Source organism: Physella acuta, unplaced genomic scaffold (assembly GCF_028476545.2).
Source record: "Physella acuta isolate Inbredline_101_S28 unplaced genomic scaffold, ASM2847654v3 ptg000218l, whole genome shotgun sequence".
In the NCBI taxonomy this organism is placed as follows: domain Eukaryota; kingdom Metazoa; phylum Mollusca; class Gastropoda; family Physidae; genus Physella; species Physella acuta.
The window spans coordinates 204,917-222,976 of NW_026731737.1; the positions used below are offsets into that span (position 1 = coordinate 204,917).

Genomic DNA, 18,060 nt, shown 5'->3' on the forward strand with positions numbered 1-18,060 from the left:
TCACTTTAAACACACGAGAATTCAATCTCTAATACTCGTCCACACTGCTCGCCTTACCTGCATCAATCGCGTCAACCACGCCCACAGCTGTATTTCTCATAAGGTGTAGCTTTAACACAACACATCATAGAGTTGCACTAAATTACAGCTTTAACACAACACATCATAGAGTTGCACTAAATTACAGCTTTAACACAACACATCATAGAGTCGCACTAAATTACTTTGTGTTTCGCAACTTGTATCTGAGTGAGTATAGTTTTAAGCTTAAAGATAGTTTACGCCTGTAAAGGACAGTGATGTGTGTGTTTATAAAGCAGCATATACCCGGCATTTCCCGGGTTTAGGAGATATACATACTTACATGAGTTCCATAAAATACATATATACAGAGACATAGGGTCCGTTTTAGCTTTATATTATTAGATTTTCATATCTTACCCAGACACTATAATAATATTTATTACGAGCATACATAATCAATAATTTAACTTGGATCATCACATTTTACAACGTAGTTTATTAATTAAACCACACCGATAAAGCTTAAGGCTTAAGTGGTGATATGTTTCATTATATCAGTGAGGCTGAATTACATTGTGTGCGAAAAAGAGAAATAAGGTAATTCTAAAAGTGTGGTGTCTTTGTTTAGATGTAGGAAGCTTAAGTTAGTGTAAGATTATAAGCATTTTGTCGCTTTAGATGCGGTTATAGACAACTTATAAGAAATATTAATGAATTATCCATTTCGATATGCTAAACGATTTATTTCTCCATATACATATAATATATACATATATATATATATATATATATATATATATATATATATATATATATATATATATATATATATATATATATATATATATATATATATAATCTTTATACGTTTTATACATACAAGGTCATTTTATAACAGTTACAGAATGTTTAAGTCACTTTTTGAATCCGTGGTCTTATTTCAACTATTTTGTATTCAATTCAGTTTAAGCAATACAGGTAAAATTATACTGATTTTCTTGTCTCTATGTTATATTTTCATCCGTTATTTTTAATCAATTTTTATATGAGTAATGTCTGAAACAATTTTATTTTTATTTTAAAAAAGGACATTTGTTTTGGTTTCAGTTGTTAATGACTTTAAGACCAGTGACGCCAATAATCAACTACTACCAGACGACGTCAACTTCACAGTCAGCCTCACGCACACCACATCCGTCTTTCTCCAACTGAAGCGTGTCCACTACATTGGTGTAAACACGCCTGTGTACACACTCAGGACTAATGATAAGGGAACCTACGCCAAGTCCAGATTGACGCTAAACTCAAGAAAGGTAGGGTATCAAAAGTAAAGGCAATGAAAGCAAATTTTAAAAGAAAAGCAGTTGAAATCTGAGTCCATGGCACATATCCACATTTTAACCTGTAGTGCCTAATTTTGTTGGAGGTAATCTCTTTTAATTAAGAACGAATACGAAGAAGAAATGCAAGGATAAAACAATTAGGCAGAAAAATAGACACTAAGGCATTCTAAACAATTCGCCAACATCCTAACCCAGCCTTTCGAACCTCATAGTATCTTTACGCTCAGCGCCCGCTATAGCCTTTAACATGTGCACCCAACAAGCAACGATATCGTTGTTATACGTCATTACAACAACATATTGACATATCGTGTTACATTGTGATTAGATAGTAAACGTGTTTTTTCTTTTAATTTCTAAACAAACAACTTACGTCTTTGTCATATGTTAACGGCTTCCTTTAGTGTAAACCCGTTCTTAAAGATACATAGTGTCAGATGTTTATAAAATCATTGTTATGTAAGATAAAGGTTTTTGTGGTGGTAAGTGCATTCAGTGCATTCATAGACTAATGAATACTTCTTTACACTAGCACAAATATGTACACATAATTTTTATCATTTTAATCCATTATGAGAATTATAATTATATTATGATTAGTTGAAGATTTGCAATAAAAAGTATTTTCATTAGAATGGGTATATATATATATATCTCTAAATACTATAGCATATAAATGAACTTTTCTTTTCGAAGAATATGGGATTCTACCAGGACATTAGCAACCTAGCCTCGTTTCAAATCGAAAGGATCAATAAACCCTCCAATACTAATTTGAAATTTGTAATTGTGGTAAGTTATTGCTATACGATCCAAAAGGGTTAAACATTTCCGAAACTGAGCTGCAAGTATCACTACCAAATTATAATTCAATGGAACTTTTTTCTTAAATATTGCTTTAAGTGCTTAACAATAACATGTATTAAAAGCTCTGGAAAAAAACTCGACATTTTTCATTGTTTATTTTTAAACGCATTAGCAAACTAATACATAACAAAAGATAGATAAAAAAAAATGTATAAAGCCAAAAAAGAAACATGAACACTATGTTGTCTAATAAACAAGTAACTGATAATATTTACATAATATTATTTGTAACTACTTACAGAAAGGTAATTTTGAACATGAAGGTAAATCGTACTCACTCTCCCGAAACACTCAACCCACGGGGACAAATGCAGCTCTTGTAGCACCATACAAGCTGGAATTTATAAACCCTCAGATAGATCTACAAAGTGACGATGGCTTTCGTCTTCCAGGTTTGTTCTTTTTGTAACTTAATCTAAACGTTGAACTAGTGTAGGGTTATTTGTTTTAGTACATGTCATGCTAAAATAGTCCGCGTATTCTGTATGTATTTTTTGTGCATTATGTATGAATTTATTCACACCTAAACTATCGAGTGCTCAATAATGCAATAAATACAAATGCATGCTAGTCGTGATTTTGTAATGCAATCTTATCGTATTAGATTTTGGTGTCACCCCCTCTCTGGTCCTTGATTTAAAATACTCAATAAAGCATTTTTTCCTGTTTAATGTTGATTTTGAATTTGGTGTCAGCACCCCCCCCCCCCTCACCGTCGATAATTTAAAAAAAAATTACAGTCAATAGTAAAGATGTTTATCTATAGTCATGTATTTAAAGTGGATTAGCTCTAATTTATTGAACTGGCAAAAAGCATATTTCATCAATATATTTTGTCATTTTTCGCCTTGGTGTCAACCCTTTAAATGGTGTCACCCGATGCGGTCCGCACCCCTCGTCCCCGCCTCGCCTCTGCTGTTTTGCTTGAACCTACAGACATCGAACGCATCGACTCGACTCCAAAAGACCAGAGTCGTCGCCGGCGTCGTGAAGCCAGTGGTGACTACTACATCGACATCACCGCCATGGTAGACTACAAGCGATGGAACATGTTCCTGTCTCATGTCAATGGTTCAAGACAGGATGCTATAAACAATGTACTAGAGCATTACGCTTATATTTTCAATAGGGTAGGACATTAACTTGCTTCCATTTACTTAGTTAGCTAAACTTTACCTGCCCATTGGACCTTAAATTGCGAAATAGTACTTTAGTTTACTATTTATTAAAATCCGTAACTTTAATATTTTGCAACATATTATTTAATTTGTGAAAAATCTAAGTTTAGACTAATTGCCTTTTTGAAACGTGTCGTGTTTGTAGTATCAGATTGTAGTTCAGTTAACTGTAAAACAAACATCAATATTTCTTAGTAATTATATATTTTTTTTACTCATAAAAATTGTTGACTGTAGGACTTTGAATGTATTTAGTTTTGTTTTGTGCACAAATGAAACAATCAGTTTTACACAATAAAATTTAACGCAACCTTAAACACAGAAAATCCATCGGATGTTATAAATAAAAATCATAAACATTGTAATTATTTTACATGTTTTTACCGTCGTCCCCCACCCCCCACACACACTTATCCTAGCCTCCCAGTGACCATATTTCTTAAACGCAAATTGAATTTGTCTTTCGAATCTAAAATTTGTATAGAACTATTAAATTTTTCATTAAAATACTTACAAGTACTTCGATGATCAATCCATTTATCACACAATTTGTTTTATTCTCAATTTATGGTAAATAAATAGAAACATTATTTCTGATGTTCAATAACACTAAAATGGTCATTGTCTTAAGAGCTGATACGAAGAATTAAGATGAGTTTTTAAGTCACTAATGTTGTTTTCCAGCTTGATCTTTGTTATCAGAATATAAAGTCCTTACCTTTCAAGCTGAATATTCTTCTTGCGCAAATCATCATCTGTGAGGTATTTGAGATTTATTTAATTAATTTAAGTCTCTGTTACAGCACAATAATTGTTTGCATATTCTAAGATTGTGATTTTGACGACTATGTTACTACACAATGTACGAATATGTTTATGAATGTCATCTAAACATTTCTTTACACATCTAGGCTATAAACATAAGTTTCTGATATAAACGTTGACATCATCACTAAATATAATTAGTACATTGTGTTACTAGTTTACTGGTGTGTATATATTTGACAACCCCACTAAAGTAATATGATTAATATATTCTACATGTTTATTGTTTTGAGTATTCCACTGAAGTGCTGATAGTTAATTGTGCTACTACCTGATTATGATGATAAAATCAAATTTATTGTAATGTGTGATGACGCTAGATTAGGTTAGAAGTCTAGTAGATGGTAGAAACAGACTATAGCTTAGTTAGCTAAACAGACCAATGGAAATACAAGAGTTGAACGGTCACGTGGGACTGTCAGCTGACCACTGAGACGTAGGTCGACAGACTATGATAGGTGGTAGTAGAGAACACACGTAGATATACAGAGCTAGATAGAAGTAGTAGTAGTGGACAGTTAGATAGAAGTAGGAAGTTGATAAAAAAAGAACATTCGATCTTGAATTGGACTTGTGTGTAGTGATTTCACAAGACTATACCAGTCTCGGCGTTTCATCATCTTCATCACCCCATCCCTCACATGATGAAAGCCTCTCATAGAACTTTGAGTTAGTTGTACAACAATCTTATTGAAAAGACCACCACATTAAACTATAATATTTGTTAGACTACCCGGGCTTCAGACTTTACCACAAAGGCCAGTACACCAGGCGGTGACCACGTTGACCAGCTGACATCGTTCAGTTTGTTTACTTCCTTCATTAAAAGCAATAGCTGGAATCTTCTTGCGCCGTTTGATCACGTGATGCTCTTTACTGGGTAAAAAACATATCATGAATTAACATATATAATAAAAGTAAAGTTAATATTCCTATTTAGATCAAGCGATCCATTGGAGAGATGAAGAAGAGCACAGATGTGTTCGAACTCAGAATATTATGATGGAATAATGTGGTCAGCACTATGTCAACCCCAGTCTTTACTTTCCTTAACGTGAGTTGGGAACTCATTAGAGCTGGGTGGACTCAAAGAAGCTGCACTGACTTTAACCCAGATGAGAACTCAGACTTTCGAGTTAACATTGCTGTTTTACTATTATTGAGAAAAAAAGCGTAAATGAATATATTTAAATATGGAAACTGTCAAAAACCAGAAAACAAAATGCAAACATTTCCAAAATATAGTTTGCACAAACATTTGTTACACTACTTAAATAAGGTCATAGCCTTTAAAAGCTAGCAATGTCTAAAAAAAAATATCATGTGCTGTCAAATGTTAAAACAAAAACAAACGTGCATGTTCATTTTGTGTAGTTTAAATACATCAGTACAGATGTCTAAATGATTTGTAACCTAAAATCTGAGAATATTATTAATTTATTTAAATTTTAAAAATCTATTTCTGAGGTACTACATAAAGGACTCAGATGACGGTGGTAAACTTGCAGGTAGAAATTCACTTTTAAATTCAACATTTTGTTTGGTAAATATTGTTCGTGATATTATCAAAGGTGATTTAATTATTCTCAATCCCAAAACTTGTTTAAAAATTAGATATATCAATCTTCAATATTTTCAATGATTGTATCGAAATATTTGAGTTAAGGGAAAAATATCATAAAATGTGATTCAATATAAGCTGTACTTGTCCTTTGAAACGGTGTACAGTGTTGTGTCGAGTACGAGGTGGTGGAATTTAATCCTAACATATTTGAGGTATATAATTATATAATATATTACAGTTCTTTAAAGAAGCAATTTTAAAAAGCCTAAAATTGTCCAAGCTGTACCATAAATCACTGTTTATTTTTGCAGCTTTTCAAATGTATATTTTTAAGCAAGTATAACTTCATAAAAGTAAAAAACAATGTAAATAATTTTCTTTAGACCTAGCAACCCATTAGGAAAATGAAGTAGATTTCATGTTTATTGACCTCGGTATATGAAGGATAATGTATTCAGCACTTTGCCTAGCCATCTAAGCTTTCGTAGCTGTGTAGACTCAGGGACGTTCTACTGACTAAAACCAGGTTTCGGACAAGACTTTCTACCGCTAAGGCCACGCCGTCCCATCATATATGTTATGGTCAGTATTATTTGTTGTCGACTGCTGAGCCGTCGGAAATAGACATGTTTTTGACACAAAGTAATTTTTTTTAATCCAGTGTGTCTTGATAGTAAATAAACATATTTACAAGAAATCGTTTTGAGCATTCAAATCAATTATGCTTTACCAACAATAAAATATCGCGAGGTACAAACTAATTAATTATTGGTTTAGGAGCAGCTCTTCTTGGTGCCACATGCAGAAATAGCATCTACAGTTATTCGATAATTACTGACGTTAATGAATTCACGAGTGAAACTGTGGCCCATGAGTTCGCTCACAGGTAGGTGCTTAATGCGTGGTTGTGTTTTGTTTATCGGCTTTGTCTCTGAATGCTTTACAGAGTGAGTAGAGGAAAGTGTATTGCTTTAAATATTTAAACAAGTAATTAAAAAAAGTCTAGTGACAATTTTAGCGCAATTTCCTTATGTTATCTAAAAATAGCTCTGTCGTAGCGTAAATCAAGAGCAGGGTTAGTAAAACCATTGGTTAGTTATTAAAACGTTTTTTATTAAAAAAAATTTCAGTATTTTACATGTTTTATTTACAATAGAGTAACATGACTAAAAACCATTGCGCGCCTAGCTACCGAACGTGATGTCGCAGCCATTGAACGTGATGGCGCAGCTATTGAACGTGATGACGCGTGTGGTGTGGTTGGAAAAACATGCCTACTAATTCGGCCTAAATTTTAATTAATTCAAAAAAAAATTTGTGACCGAACGAAAGGATATTTTTGAAAACTTTCTTCGGCAATATTGTTCTAAATTATGGCAGGAATCGATTGGTACATGTTTCAAGTCGCTAAGTGGTCTGGTTGCTGAGATATGGGCCAAAAACTGCATTTTTTCGAGGTTTTTTGGCTTTTTCGGGAAATCCATGAAAGAAACCCTGAATTTTTATGGCCTATGTTCATCCTCGTAACTTGCTTAACATAATTGCTTTTGTAACTAGTCATCGATATTGCTTCGTTGAGGAGGAGATACGACTTAAAGCCCGGACACACATTCATACATCCATACATTCATCCATCCATACATTCCCAGAAATGACGAGTTAATAAACGCAATTCTCCAGAATGGAAATTGCGCTAAAAAATACTGTCTACACAATCTTAGTGTTGATGGAATTATTTTGTTTTTAATTAGCAAAAGTAAAATTGATAAATAACTACATAGTGATGGATAGGGTAAGAATCTTTTCAAAACCATACAGCAGGTGGAGTAGTGTTTACATGTTTCAATGAACTGCGATGTGTGATCAGCTGTATGCCCAGTCGCTTTTACCTTCCCTAATCTGAGTCAGGAACCCATCATTGTTGGCTGGAGTTAGAGATGTCCTAGAGACTAGAACATGGGATCTGATGGGTCGAACGCTTTACCATTCGACCACGCCGTCCCGTGATAAATAAAACACATATTATGTGATAACTAAAGTTTATTTTCGGTGTTTATTTCTCAGTGTGTGGACTTTTGTGGCTGTATAATAATTGCATCACCATTAATCGCTTGGTTCTAGTTCCCATTAAGGGTTTTGGTATCAGTGTTACTTTAAACATTTTTTCCCGGGGGGGGGGGTAGTGACATTAAAATTCTCGTAGGGTGGGGTTCGGGCTATATTTCCGTAGGGAATGGACACTCGTCAAAATAAATTATATTTCATTCAGGGCGCTAGGAGGGACGCTAGATCTTTTCGTGGATGTGGGGGGGGGGGGGGGGCTACCCCTAAGGAATGCCTGAAAGAAACTACGTTTGGTGTGAATAAATGTTCTTTTACTACGTGTTTATTTAAATTAATAAAGGCGGCTAAACATACAGACACGACAAGTGTTGTACAGATGAAATTTTTTATGTTTAACCCTCTGCCAGCCTGGGGATCGAGCATGACGGAGACGACAACACATGTTCTCCCGTCGACGGTTACCTAGTGGCGCCAATAGGTGCTAGAACCTTGAGGTTCTCAAACTGTAGCATCAACTACCTCAACACTTTCATCAACGCAATTCTGAGTACTGAGTAAGTCGATATTGAGTTCGTCTTGTAAGTGAAAACTCACGAAAAAACACAAGAAGACCCATAGACTCCTATCTTATCTTTCTATCTGTAAATATAAACGTGCGCATACATAATATATATATATATATATATATATATATATATATATATATATATATATATATATATATATATATATATATATATATTATCTGAATGTGCAACGGTGTATTTAAACGTATGTTTAGGAGTGGAGCAAAATGTCTAGCAACTAAGCAGTCCAATGAGCGATTACCGGGTCTAATGTATACGCCGACAGAACAGTGTGTGTTGAAATACGGGGATGGTTCTTACGATTGCAGGGTAAGCATTAACATAATTTTTTTATATTACAGCGTTTAAAAATGAGTTGTTGTTTTTTTAGAATATATAAATTCGATAACATTTTTGTGATTTTTAAAGCATAACATTCACAAATATTTAAAAGAAAAAACAATTTAAGAGAATTATTTTGTGTGTTTATTTTTAAAAGCATTTACGCTTTGTTTAAATTATAATCAATCGTGTTGACATATAGTGGGGTATCTATTAAAATAAAAACGTCACATAACAGCGTGCATCTTTGGGGGTTTTTTGTCGACCATCAAATTGATTGTTTAATTTTCTCAGCTGAATAAAGTAGCACACTACTGCGGAAAGATGTTCTGTTACAATATAACAAAAAATATATGCAACAGTGTTACTGCGGCATTGGAAGGGACGACTTGCGGTAACGGTAAGGTAAGTGGTTACTTTAGGCTAGATTGTTGTGTGGTGGGGGGGGGAGACTTTAACGTAACGGTAAGGTAGGTGGTTACTTCAGACTAAATTGTGAATACAGTGGTCAGGCGCTTGTATGTATAAGCCTATTTTAAACATAAAAAGCCGAACAATAGCAGTAGCTATATACATTTTTACTTTCACGTATATACGAAGTATATAGAAAGTCTCGTAATCGTGGAAAAAAATCAAGATTTTTGCAAATCTCGACGTTTTACATCTCCCTGAAACGGAAAAACATAGTTTTCCAATCTTATCCGTATGTCTGTCTGTGCGTATGTGTATGTGTGTGTGTCTGTAAACACGATAACTTAAGTACCGTTAAAGCTAAGTTGATGAAATTTCAAATATAAATATAATATCAAAATCGTAGATCAGTATCAACTTTAGAGCGATTTCCTATAATCAAAAGTGGAACTTTTTCTACTTTGAATTTTTCAAAAAAGCCTATAACTTGAGTACTATTTCAGACAGATAAATGAAATTTCACATGAAAGTAAAAGATCTAATTATCTACCTTCTGACAAATTTTGAGTAATTCCTGATGACCTGAAGTAGTAATTTTCGCTATTTTTGATTTCTAAAAAAATGCATGTGAATTTATATGTACTTATAATATTCCGCACATTTTATTTGGCGTTCACTTGGTGTGAATTGTTTTTTCTAGGAGATTCTATTCTATTTTTAAAAGTTTAAGTACTTAAATGGATAAAAAATCGTGTCTATATCCCGAGTTGCCATTCCCTGTTTCTTTATATAAGAATATTCGAGAAAATTTTGGGGAGATCACTCGCGGTTTATTTAAAATATATTTTTCACATCGTCATTACAGAAATCCTAATTAGCTGTAAATTACATGTTACATACATAAAGAAAATCATGTTTCGTTTAATACCAACAGCTATGCAGAGACGGAAAATGTGTAAGGCATGGGGCAGCCCCTAATGTGGATGGTAGGTTTGAAGTAACAATACACGTGATATAAAGAGTTAAAATTACGTCAACTTTATTTAGCTTTAAAATTTCTTCAGCAACAGTTTTTAATATGAGTTTAAAAAGACAGCCGTTGTTTAAACAACAGGAACTAATACTTTAATTCTTACCGTACTTACCATGTTTCTGGGGTATGGACTAACAATCGTTTTTTTATTCAAAATAATTTCTCGGGGGGGGGGGTGGTTAGGGGGTTATTTGATATTTTCGTGAGGGGGGGGGGGAACATTGGTAAAGTATACAATTTGCTATATAAATTCCATTTCGTTCGGGGAAGAGGGGTAGGCTTTATTGTGGACAAGCCCTACCCCCCTGAAGAAATGACTGGAAGAAACTCTGCTAACAATCTTAAGTAATACAAAATAACTTTTGACACATTGGTTTTTAACGTCATAATGGAGTGGTAAATATAACATCGCAACCGCCTTTTACTGGCTAGGAGCCCACGTCGTCATTGTACGTGTCAATGTTGTCTTTTTCTTTACATTAATTCCCCTCCCCCCCCCCCCCGCCTTTCTCCCATGATACCCCATAGCTTGACCCATGTGGAAAATTCCTCAGTAAGCCACTGTGAATAAAGTAGTTCGCAGTACGCTGATTCTCTTCTTAAGAGGAAAAACATATTTACATACTTTCTTGTATTAAATAAAATAAAACATATAAAGTCAAGTGCTTGTCTACTGTCTTAGTGAATTAGAATTCATGTTTTAAAATATTATGCTAATATAAAAATTCATCTTTAAAAAAAATTCCACCCAGATACCTGTGTGTACGGACTAGAAACAGTTGGAGACTTTGAAAGCTCTACGTGTGCTGCTAGGATTCAAGCCTTCCCCGGGCTGTGCTACCAGAAGAAATACTCTAACAACTGCTGCACTTCTTGCAAAAATGTTTTCAAAAATATAAAGGGTAAATCTTGAATTAGAATAACCGTTTGAAATCATCCAAAAAATCAATTAAATAAGAATGCTAACATGTAAAACTTTTGAAAACTTTTATACCAAGTTTTGAATATTTTGTGTACAGTTTCAGGAGTGTTTACAATAGATTATTAAGAAATATATATAAATATTAGTAAATTCATTTATTTAAAATGTTGCTTTACATGTACCCCACATATTATCTATATATATAATTCTCTTCTTGAAGACGTTAGAAAACAAACTGCAAGCGCGCCTTACAGTCCCCTCTCTTCCTCTCTATCACTACCGCCCCCACCCTCCACATGGTCTAGTGTGCTGTGGTTCACGCTAAATGTTTACAATTCGGTTTTAGTGACGGCTATTAAGGGCAGATAATTTAGTTTGTAACAATTTTAAACTTAGAGGAGGTAACTAAGAGGAGTCTGCTATCACGGGGGGGGGGGGGGGTAGGGTAGGGGTTGGGGGAAAGGGGGGGGGGTTAGTGTTTAAAAGCAAATATTTTCAGTGGCAGCATTGGTACTGTCGAATTCTCAAATTATGAATTACTAAAGAGTAGAAAATAAAACAACTAAATAGTGGCATATAATACGCCACGGGTCGGCTCGTATTTTATATTGTATCTATTGAATCACTATTTGTGACTGGTGTATGTCAAATAATTATTTGTTGATGATTTCTTTTGTTTCACTCCCTTACTCTGGGCGATAACGTCCCCTTAACATATGTAGACTTCGTTTAATCAGACACTTTTTCTCAAGGGGTTACGTCTAACAGGGGCGCAATGAAAATGTTAGGAGAGTATATTTTCTATATAAATCATTTTTTCGATTCCGTCTGGACGTAGGGTACTCCAGGTAGAGGGGACAGTGTGTAGAGGTAAAAGGAAAATCTGTTTATAAGATTTTTTATTTAGAAACTACCAAGACATGAAAAAATAAATTGTTTATTTCAAAGACAGTTGTGTAGACGTAATCATGATTTGAAAACACAGGTCTACTTAATCAAAACTGAATGTTTTTTCTTTTGTATATATATATATATATATATATATATATATATATATATATATATATATATATATATATATATATATATGTTTGTCAACAGGTTGCGAGTATGGAGATAGATACAAGAAATGTGTGCGTGCACTGTGTCGGTTTCCTTCTGAAAATTATCTTACAATCTGTTGTAAAACATGCAGCTAATGGTTCCCATGTTTCAACCTACATCAAATACGAAAACTGCTTGGACAAACAAATATACAGTGGAAGAAACAATCGCACCTCTGTAAAATTGTACAAACAAATAACTACAGTTTAAGCTATTAACACATCTTCAAGAAGTTTTTTTTTTTTAAATCTGAATTTTGGCTCTTATTCGAACTATAAAAAAGATACATGTTTTGTTCGATTTCCAACTCAATACAATACAAGAATAATTTGTATACTTGTTTTTCATACAACGTTAGAATTTTTGTGATGGCTACAACATTCAATATTATTTTCTTCTCTCACTTTATGTCAATTAGAACCATAAGTTGCAAAATACAAATTTATTCTAAAAATGATTAATAATGAGATTTAGATCAGTTTAAATTTTAGTACAAATATCAATACTAAAAAAAAAATATTAAGAATTCACGATTAAATTAAGTTTTTTTTTATCATAAGCATGCCTTCCACAAACATACATACATACAGTGAGTGACATTTTAGTTTATATATTAGATATCTAGCGTGCACGTCCCCCTGTGTTGCCGCTACCAAAAAGCCTCCTTACAATCGTTCACATATATACACCCGCATTCAACCTTGGTGTAAATTACATAAGAACTCAACTCACTAACGCACCAGCCAATATGCGAGAGGGGTGACGGAGTGGTCTAGCGGTAGAGAGCTGGACTGCTAACCCGTAAGTCTCGAGTTCGAAACCAGGTTCAAGTCAGTAGACCGTCCGTGAGTCCACCCAACTCTGATGGGTACCTAACTCACGTAAAGGCCATTGGGCATAGTGCTGACCACACTATCTCTTCATATGCCAAGGTCACAGAAACAAGTGAACTCTATGTCACTTACCCTATAGACCATCAGGTTTGAAAAGGGAACTTGCAAGATACTAGAGACTATTCTAACCAGCAAGCGGCGTCGCTAGTTCGGGTGTCACTCGGTGCGACACCATATGGTGTCATCCCACCCCTTTTTTTCTCCGTAAATTTTGCAGTTGGGTTCAATCCACCACCACCACCCCCCCCCCCCTTCCCCCAACGCTAAAAGTTTAAAAGTGTTCAAATTTAATACTAATAAAGTGTATCGATAGTTAGCTTTAAATAGAGCTGGATGCAGCAACGTTTTCTCTAGAGTTTGCATTTCTACGTCATGGTGTGATCCACCTACCTTTCCAGGATTGTCATTATGTACTTAAAATACTTTTTAACTCCCGTTAACCATTAGTTGAACATGAAAAAAAAACCATTAATTCTATATATGTTGTAATTTTTGTGTTTTGTTGTCACCCCCCTAAATGGTGTACCTGGTGTGGTCCAATTCCCCCCCCCCCCCCCATAGCGACGCCTCTGAACCTAACTTCTAAATGACTCGTAACTTATACTAACTATAGTTTGGAAAATCCCAGCATATTTTTTTCTATAAATATATTTTTGGGAAAAATTATTGTGAGTTACTGGCGCTCAAACGGAGCTCAAAACATGTTATATCGGGAATTCCTCATATGTGAGCTGAAAATATAACAATATCCTGTTTGCGTCTACCCGCCTGAAGTATAATTTGAGGTGAATGGTTAAAATTTAATTATGTTTTGAGTTAATACGTATAGTTTGATTGGGTTATAAGTTGAATTTCATTTTTGATTCGTTTTTAAGTGTAATCTAATTAGCTTGTGAGTTTACATGCATATTTAAAATGTTTTAAATTTACATGAATAATCTAATTAGGTTTAAAGTTAACATGGATAATCTAATTAGGTTTAAAGTTAACATGAATAATCTAATTAGGTTTAAAGTTAACATGTATAATCTAATTAGGTTTAAAGTTAACATGTATAATCTAGCTAGGTTGACTATGTTTTTTTTAAACCAGTGTGCTTGTTCGGTAGAATAAACGATTAATAGGTCGACAATCAGACCACTAGTAAACGATATATCACTCTACTACATATTTTACAAGTGTATTAGTTATACAGACTTATAATATTTTTGTGATTTGTAAATTAAAAAAAAAATGTATCGTTTACATAGAGATAATACTATACAAATTAATATTGCTATACTTACGATTCAAATAACAAAGAAATATGATTGACATTTGTTTTATTTATTTCGTTTAGAACTATGGAACAATTAAACAACTATAGAAACTAACCCAACTATGGATGGAAATAATAGTAAAGTATCAAATGATTTTCTACAAGCTGCACAAGACGGCAACACGGAACTTGTTAAACATTTGTTAGATAAAAACGTCGACATTACTGTCACCAACCAGTTTGGCAGAAATGCTTTAATGGAAGCTGCTTTTAAGGGACACGACGATACCGTAAAACTTTTAATAAACGCCTCTTGTGATGTCAAGCATAGGGATATCAATGGGAACACTGCGTTACTGCTGGCCGCAGGGGCAGGGCATCTGAGTACTGTAAAACTGCTATTAAAGCATGACGCTAGTCTAGATGATGTAAATAATTATGGATATAACGTTTTATTAAAAGCTGCAAGTGGCGGTAGAACAGAAGTTGTAAAATTGTTGATGGATCAAAATGTTCCAATAAATCATGTTAATACATCTGGTAGAAACGCTTTAATGGAGGCTTCTTATATTGGACATATCGAAACTGTGAACTTTTTACTGACAACGTCTATAAACAAGAAAAGAAAAGACTTGCAGGGACATGATGCGTTATGGCTCGCTTCAGACGCTGGACATCTCAACATTGTTAAATTACTCCTTCATCATAATGCAAGTCTAAATTATTATAAAAATGTAGGTTGAAAAACTAGTCATCTGCAAGGAGCGAAAATATAAAATTAAAATATATTAAAATTTTAATTTTAAATTAAAGGAACAACTAATGTATACTGCATAAGTTGTGTTAAACAGTATTATTATATTTTGTATGCATTATGTGTGTACTAAATCTTTTGATTTTTGCTGTATACTGATTATAGTTTTTATTTTAAATGAAAAGATACAGCAGAAAATAAAATGACTTTGTGCCGTCGAACTATTTTTCAGAACACATTAAGCGTTTTCTTTTGTAAGTTGTACACTATACTTAAATTTCTATAATAATTGTGATTTATATAATTAAACTAGATAGTTCACTAATTGTAATAAAATGAGGTTTATTTTATTAAATTAATGTTAAAATGTTAAATTGGCTATACTTTTAACAATTAAATATGCATATAAAGATTGATTCCGAATTATAAATTTTTTTAAAAACGATCCTTGCATTCGTGTATTTAACTATAACTATTATTCTGGAGCATGACATTACCCCTCCTCCCCCCTCCATCTTTCAATTACCATATATATTATTTAATACTGCAGTAAAACTTGCTTTATATTGTAAAAGTAATTGAACGATACTGAGGTGTCCCTTCTCAGAAGCAAGCAATAATGCGGTATATGTATACGCACATCGGGAAATTTGATGGATATTAAAATATTTTGTCAGCAAAAGTTGAACAATTTCTGTTTGTCCCATAATACATGCTTCTATTGATTTGAAATGGATACCTTTTAAATGATATAACTTCTAATAAGCTAAACACAATTACAGTTTATTAAATAAATTACTTTTATTTAACATAGGAATAGCATTAGACAATGTTTCTTTTTTTCATCTATATATATAATTCTCTTCTGGGAGACGCTAGAAAACAAGCTGTAAACGCGCTCCCTACCATCCCCATCCCTACATGGTCTTAGTGAGCTGTGTTCACTTTAAATGTTTACAAACAGAGCCGGGTTTAGTGACGACTATTAGTGGCAGATAATTTAGTTTGAAACGATTTTAAACGTAGGGGGAGAGGGGGGGGGGGTAACTAAGTGGAGTTTACTTTAAAGGAGGGGGGGTATCGTCCTTAACGAGCTACTTATAGTGTTTTAAAGAAATATTTTCAGTGGCAGCGTTGGTAGTGTCGAATTCACAAATTATGAATAACTGAAAAGTAGAAAAAACAACAACTAAATAGCGGCGTATGATATGCAGCGGGTCGGCTCGTATCTTATAATACAGTAACAGTACTATATTGTATTTAAAATAATTTCATTTTCTAATTTTCAAGAAAAAATAATTTAGGGGTATAATGATTAAAATCATACATTTTATCATCACCATACTTTTTTCCAGTTCATGCTCAAGGCTAATTTGGCAGATAAAGTAGAGTTCATCTGGTTTAATGACTTATACACCCAAGTGGATAGGGTGGTCAGTACTATTTCCAGCCGCCTTACTTATCTAATGTTGGTCAGGTTCCCATCAGCGCTGGGTGATCTTAGAGACATCATACGGGCTGGAGCCATAAACCATACTTTCATAACATGTATATTATTCTTTTGTTTTACAAGCTAAAGCATTAGACACATACCAGCCAATAAAATTAATTGGTTTTCCTTAATTTTTAAATTAATTTTAATTAAACATCATCTGAGTAGGTTATAAGAATATACTCAGAAATAGGAAAAGTAGTATAATTAGAAAAAAATTAATGCATATTCAATACATTACTTCAAAAATTACTTAGATCACAACAATCAAATGTCACATTTATTATGTGTAAATTATGGCTAACATGCATATTTGTAAAATATAGAAACATATATTAATTTAAAATATTTGACTATGTATTAATAAAATTACTTTAAAAATACATGCCTAATTTGTAAATTAACTTAGATTTTAGTTATTTTCAAAATAAATAATTTTTAACTGTCAAGTATAAACCACATAAAATGTATAAGCTTTTAGAAATTAAATATTAAATTTAATACATGTTTCATTATATAAAATGTCCTAAAGTTTTAGCACCAGTAATAAACTATGACAGGTTCCATATATAGTGCCAATGTTAAAAATGAATTTATTTTAAATGTTCTTTGAATGAAAATATCAATATACTTAACTTATAATGCCAGTACCAGTACATTAAAATAAGTATACATTAATAATTGGATTATCTCCTTAACATGCTTAATAAGCATCAAAGTGTGAGTGTAACCCTCACTCAGTGGGGATGCTTTTACCCACTGAGGTGTTATGGTTAAGACGGGCTGACCCTGAGATTAAGTACACAACGACACCGACAGTTGTTGTCAAGTACTCGCTTTATTTACAGCATCGAGCCATGACGGCGATGCAACACAGTAGTACAAAACAAACTAGCCAAGAAGAAAAAATACTAAATCCAAATCCAAACACTGTAGCCCTAAAACAAATGTAAATAAAAAAAAAGTTACATTCCTGACAACACCATGTGTAGGCTACAATATACACGGGTATAATAAAATATGTTTTGGCCAGTACACAGTACTGCCAACAAGTACCAATAAGTAGTACTACAAATAAATACTTATATTAATACTCACCCTAACTAGTGTGCACATGCAGCACTAGCAGGAATACACAAATAAGTATTTTAACAAACATAATTTATATAACTACCTTCATTAGGTCTACATCTTGGTCACCGTGTTCACAGACAGCAGGCTTGCGTGTGCGACACGGCTAGGCATGAAACTACCCACAGTCCCATGTCACATGACATGGAACACAGGTAACATCGCTCACAAAAGCATAAAAAAAACAACGTCAACAGTTCAGTTGCGGTCCCACAGGGCCGCAACCCAATGAATAAAAACTTCATATTTTTATCCCCCTTGGCTGGTAACCATATGTGTTACATGAGTA

General features: G+C 33.5%; 1 protein-coding gene across 1 annotated transcript; it reads left to right on the plus strand.

Moving 5' to 3' along the window:
- The first annotated feature begins 66 nt into the window (after window positions 1–66).
- LOC131937676 (A disintegrin and metalloproteinase with thrombospondin motifs 16) lies at window positions 67–12,573 on the plus strand. Its single transcript, XM_059295281.1, has 17 exons — window positions 67–103; window positions 583–621; window positions 923–1,002; window positions 1,132–1,337; window positions 2,064–2,159; window positions 2,476–2,626; window positions 3,171–3,364; window positions 4,097–4,174; window positions 4,966–5,117; window positions 5,705–5,745; window positions 6,579–6,687; window positions 8,273–8,419; window positions 8,647–8,761; window positions 9,068–9,178; window positions 10,119–10,170; window positions 10,970–11,119; window positions 12,241–12,573. Exons 3-17 carry the CDS (start codon window positions 930–932, stop codon window positions 12,336–12,338), a joined length of 1,773 nt encoding a protein of 590 aa, XP_059151264.1. The 5' UTR covers window positions 67–103; window positions 583–621; window positions 923–929; the 3' UTR covers window positions 12,339–12,573.
- The last annotated feature ends 5,487 nt before the right edge of the window (window positions 12,574–18,060 follow it).

Excerpts from the sequence above, each read along its gene's own strand:
- LOC131937676 (XM_059295281.1), top strand. The coding sequence starts at position 930 with ATGTTTAAGTCACTTTTTGAATCCGTGGTCTTATTTCAACTATTTTGT. Across the intron at positions 1,338-2,063 it reads TGACGCTAAACTCAAGAAAG|AATATGGGATTCTACCAGGA; the intron begins GTAGGGTATCAA and ends TTCTTTTCGAAG. Across the intron at positions 9,179-10,118 it reads CGACTTGCGGTAACGGTAAG|CTATGCAGAGACGGAAAATG; the intron begins GTAAGTGGTTAC and ends TAATACCAACAG.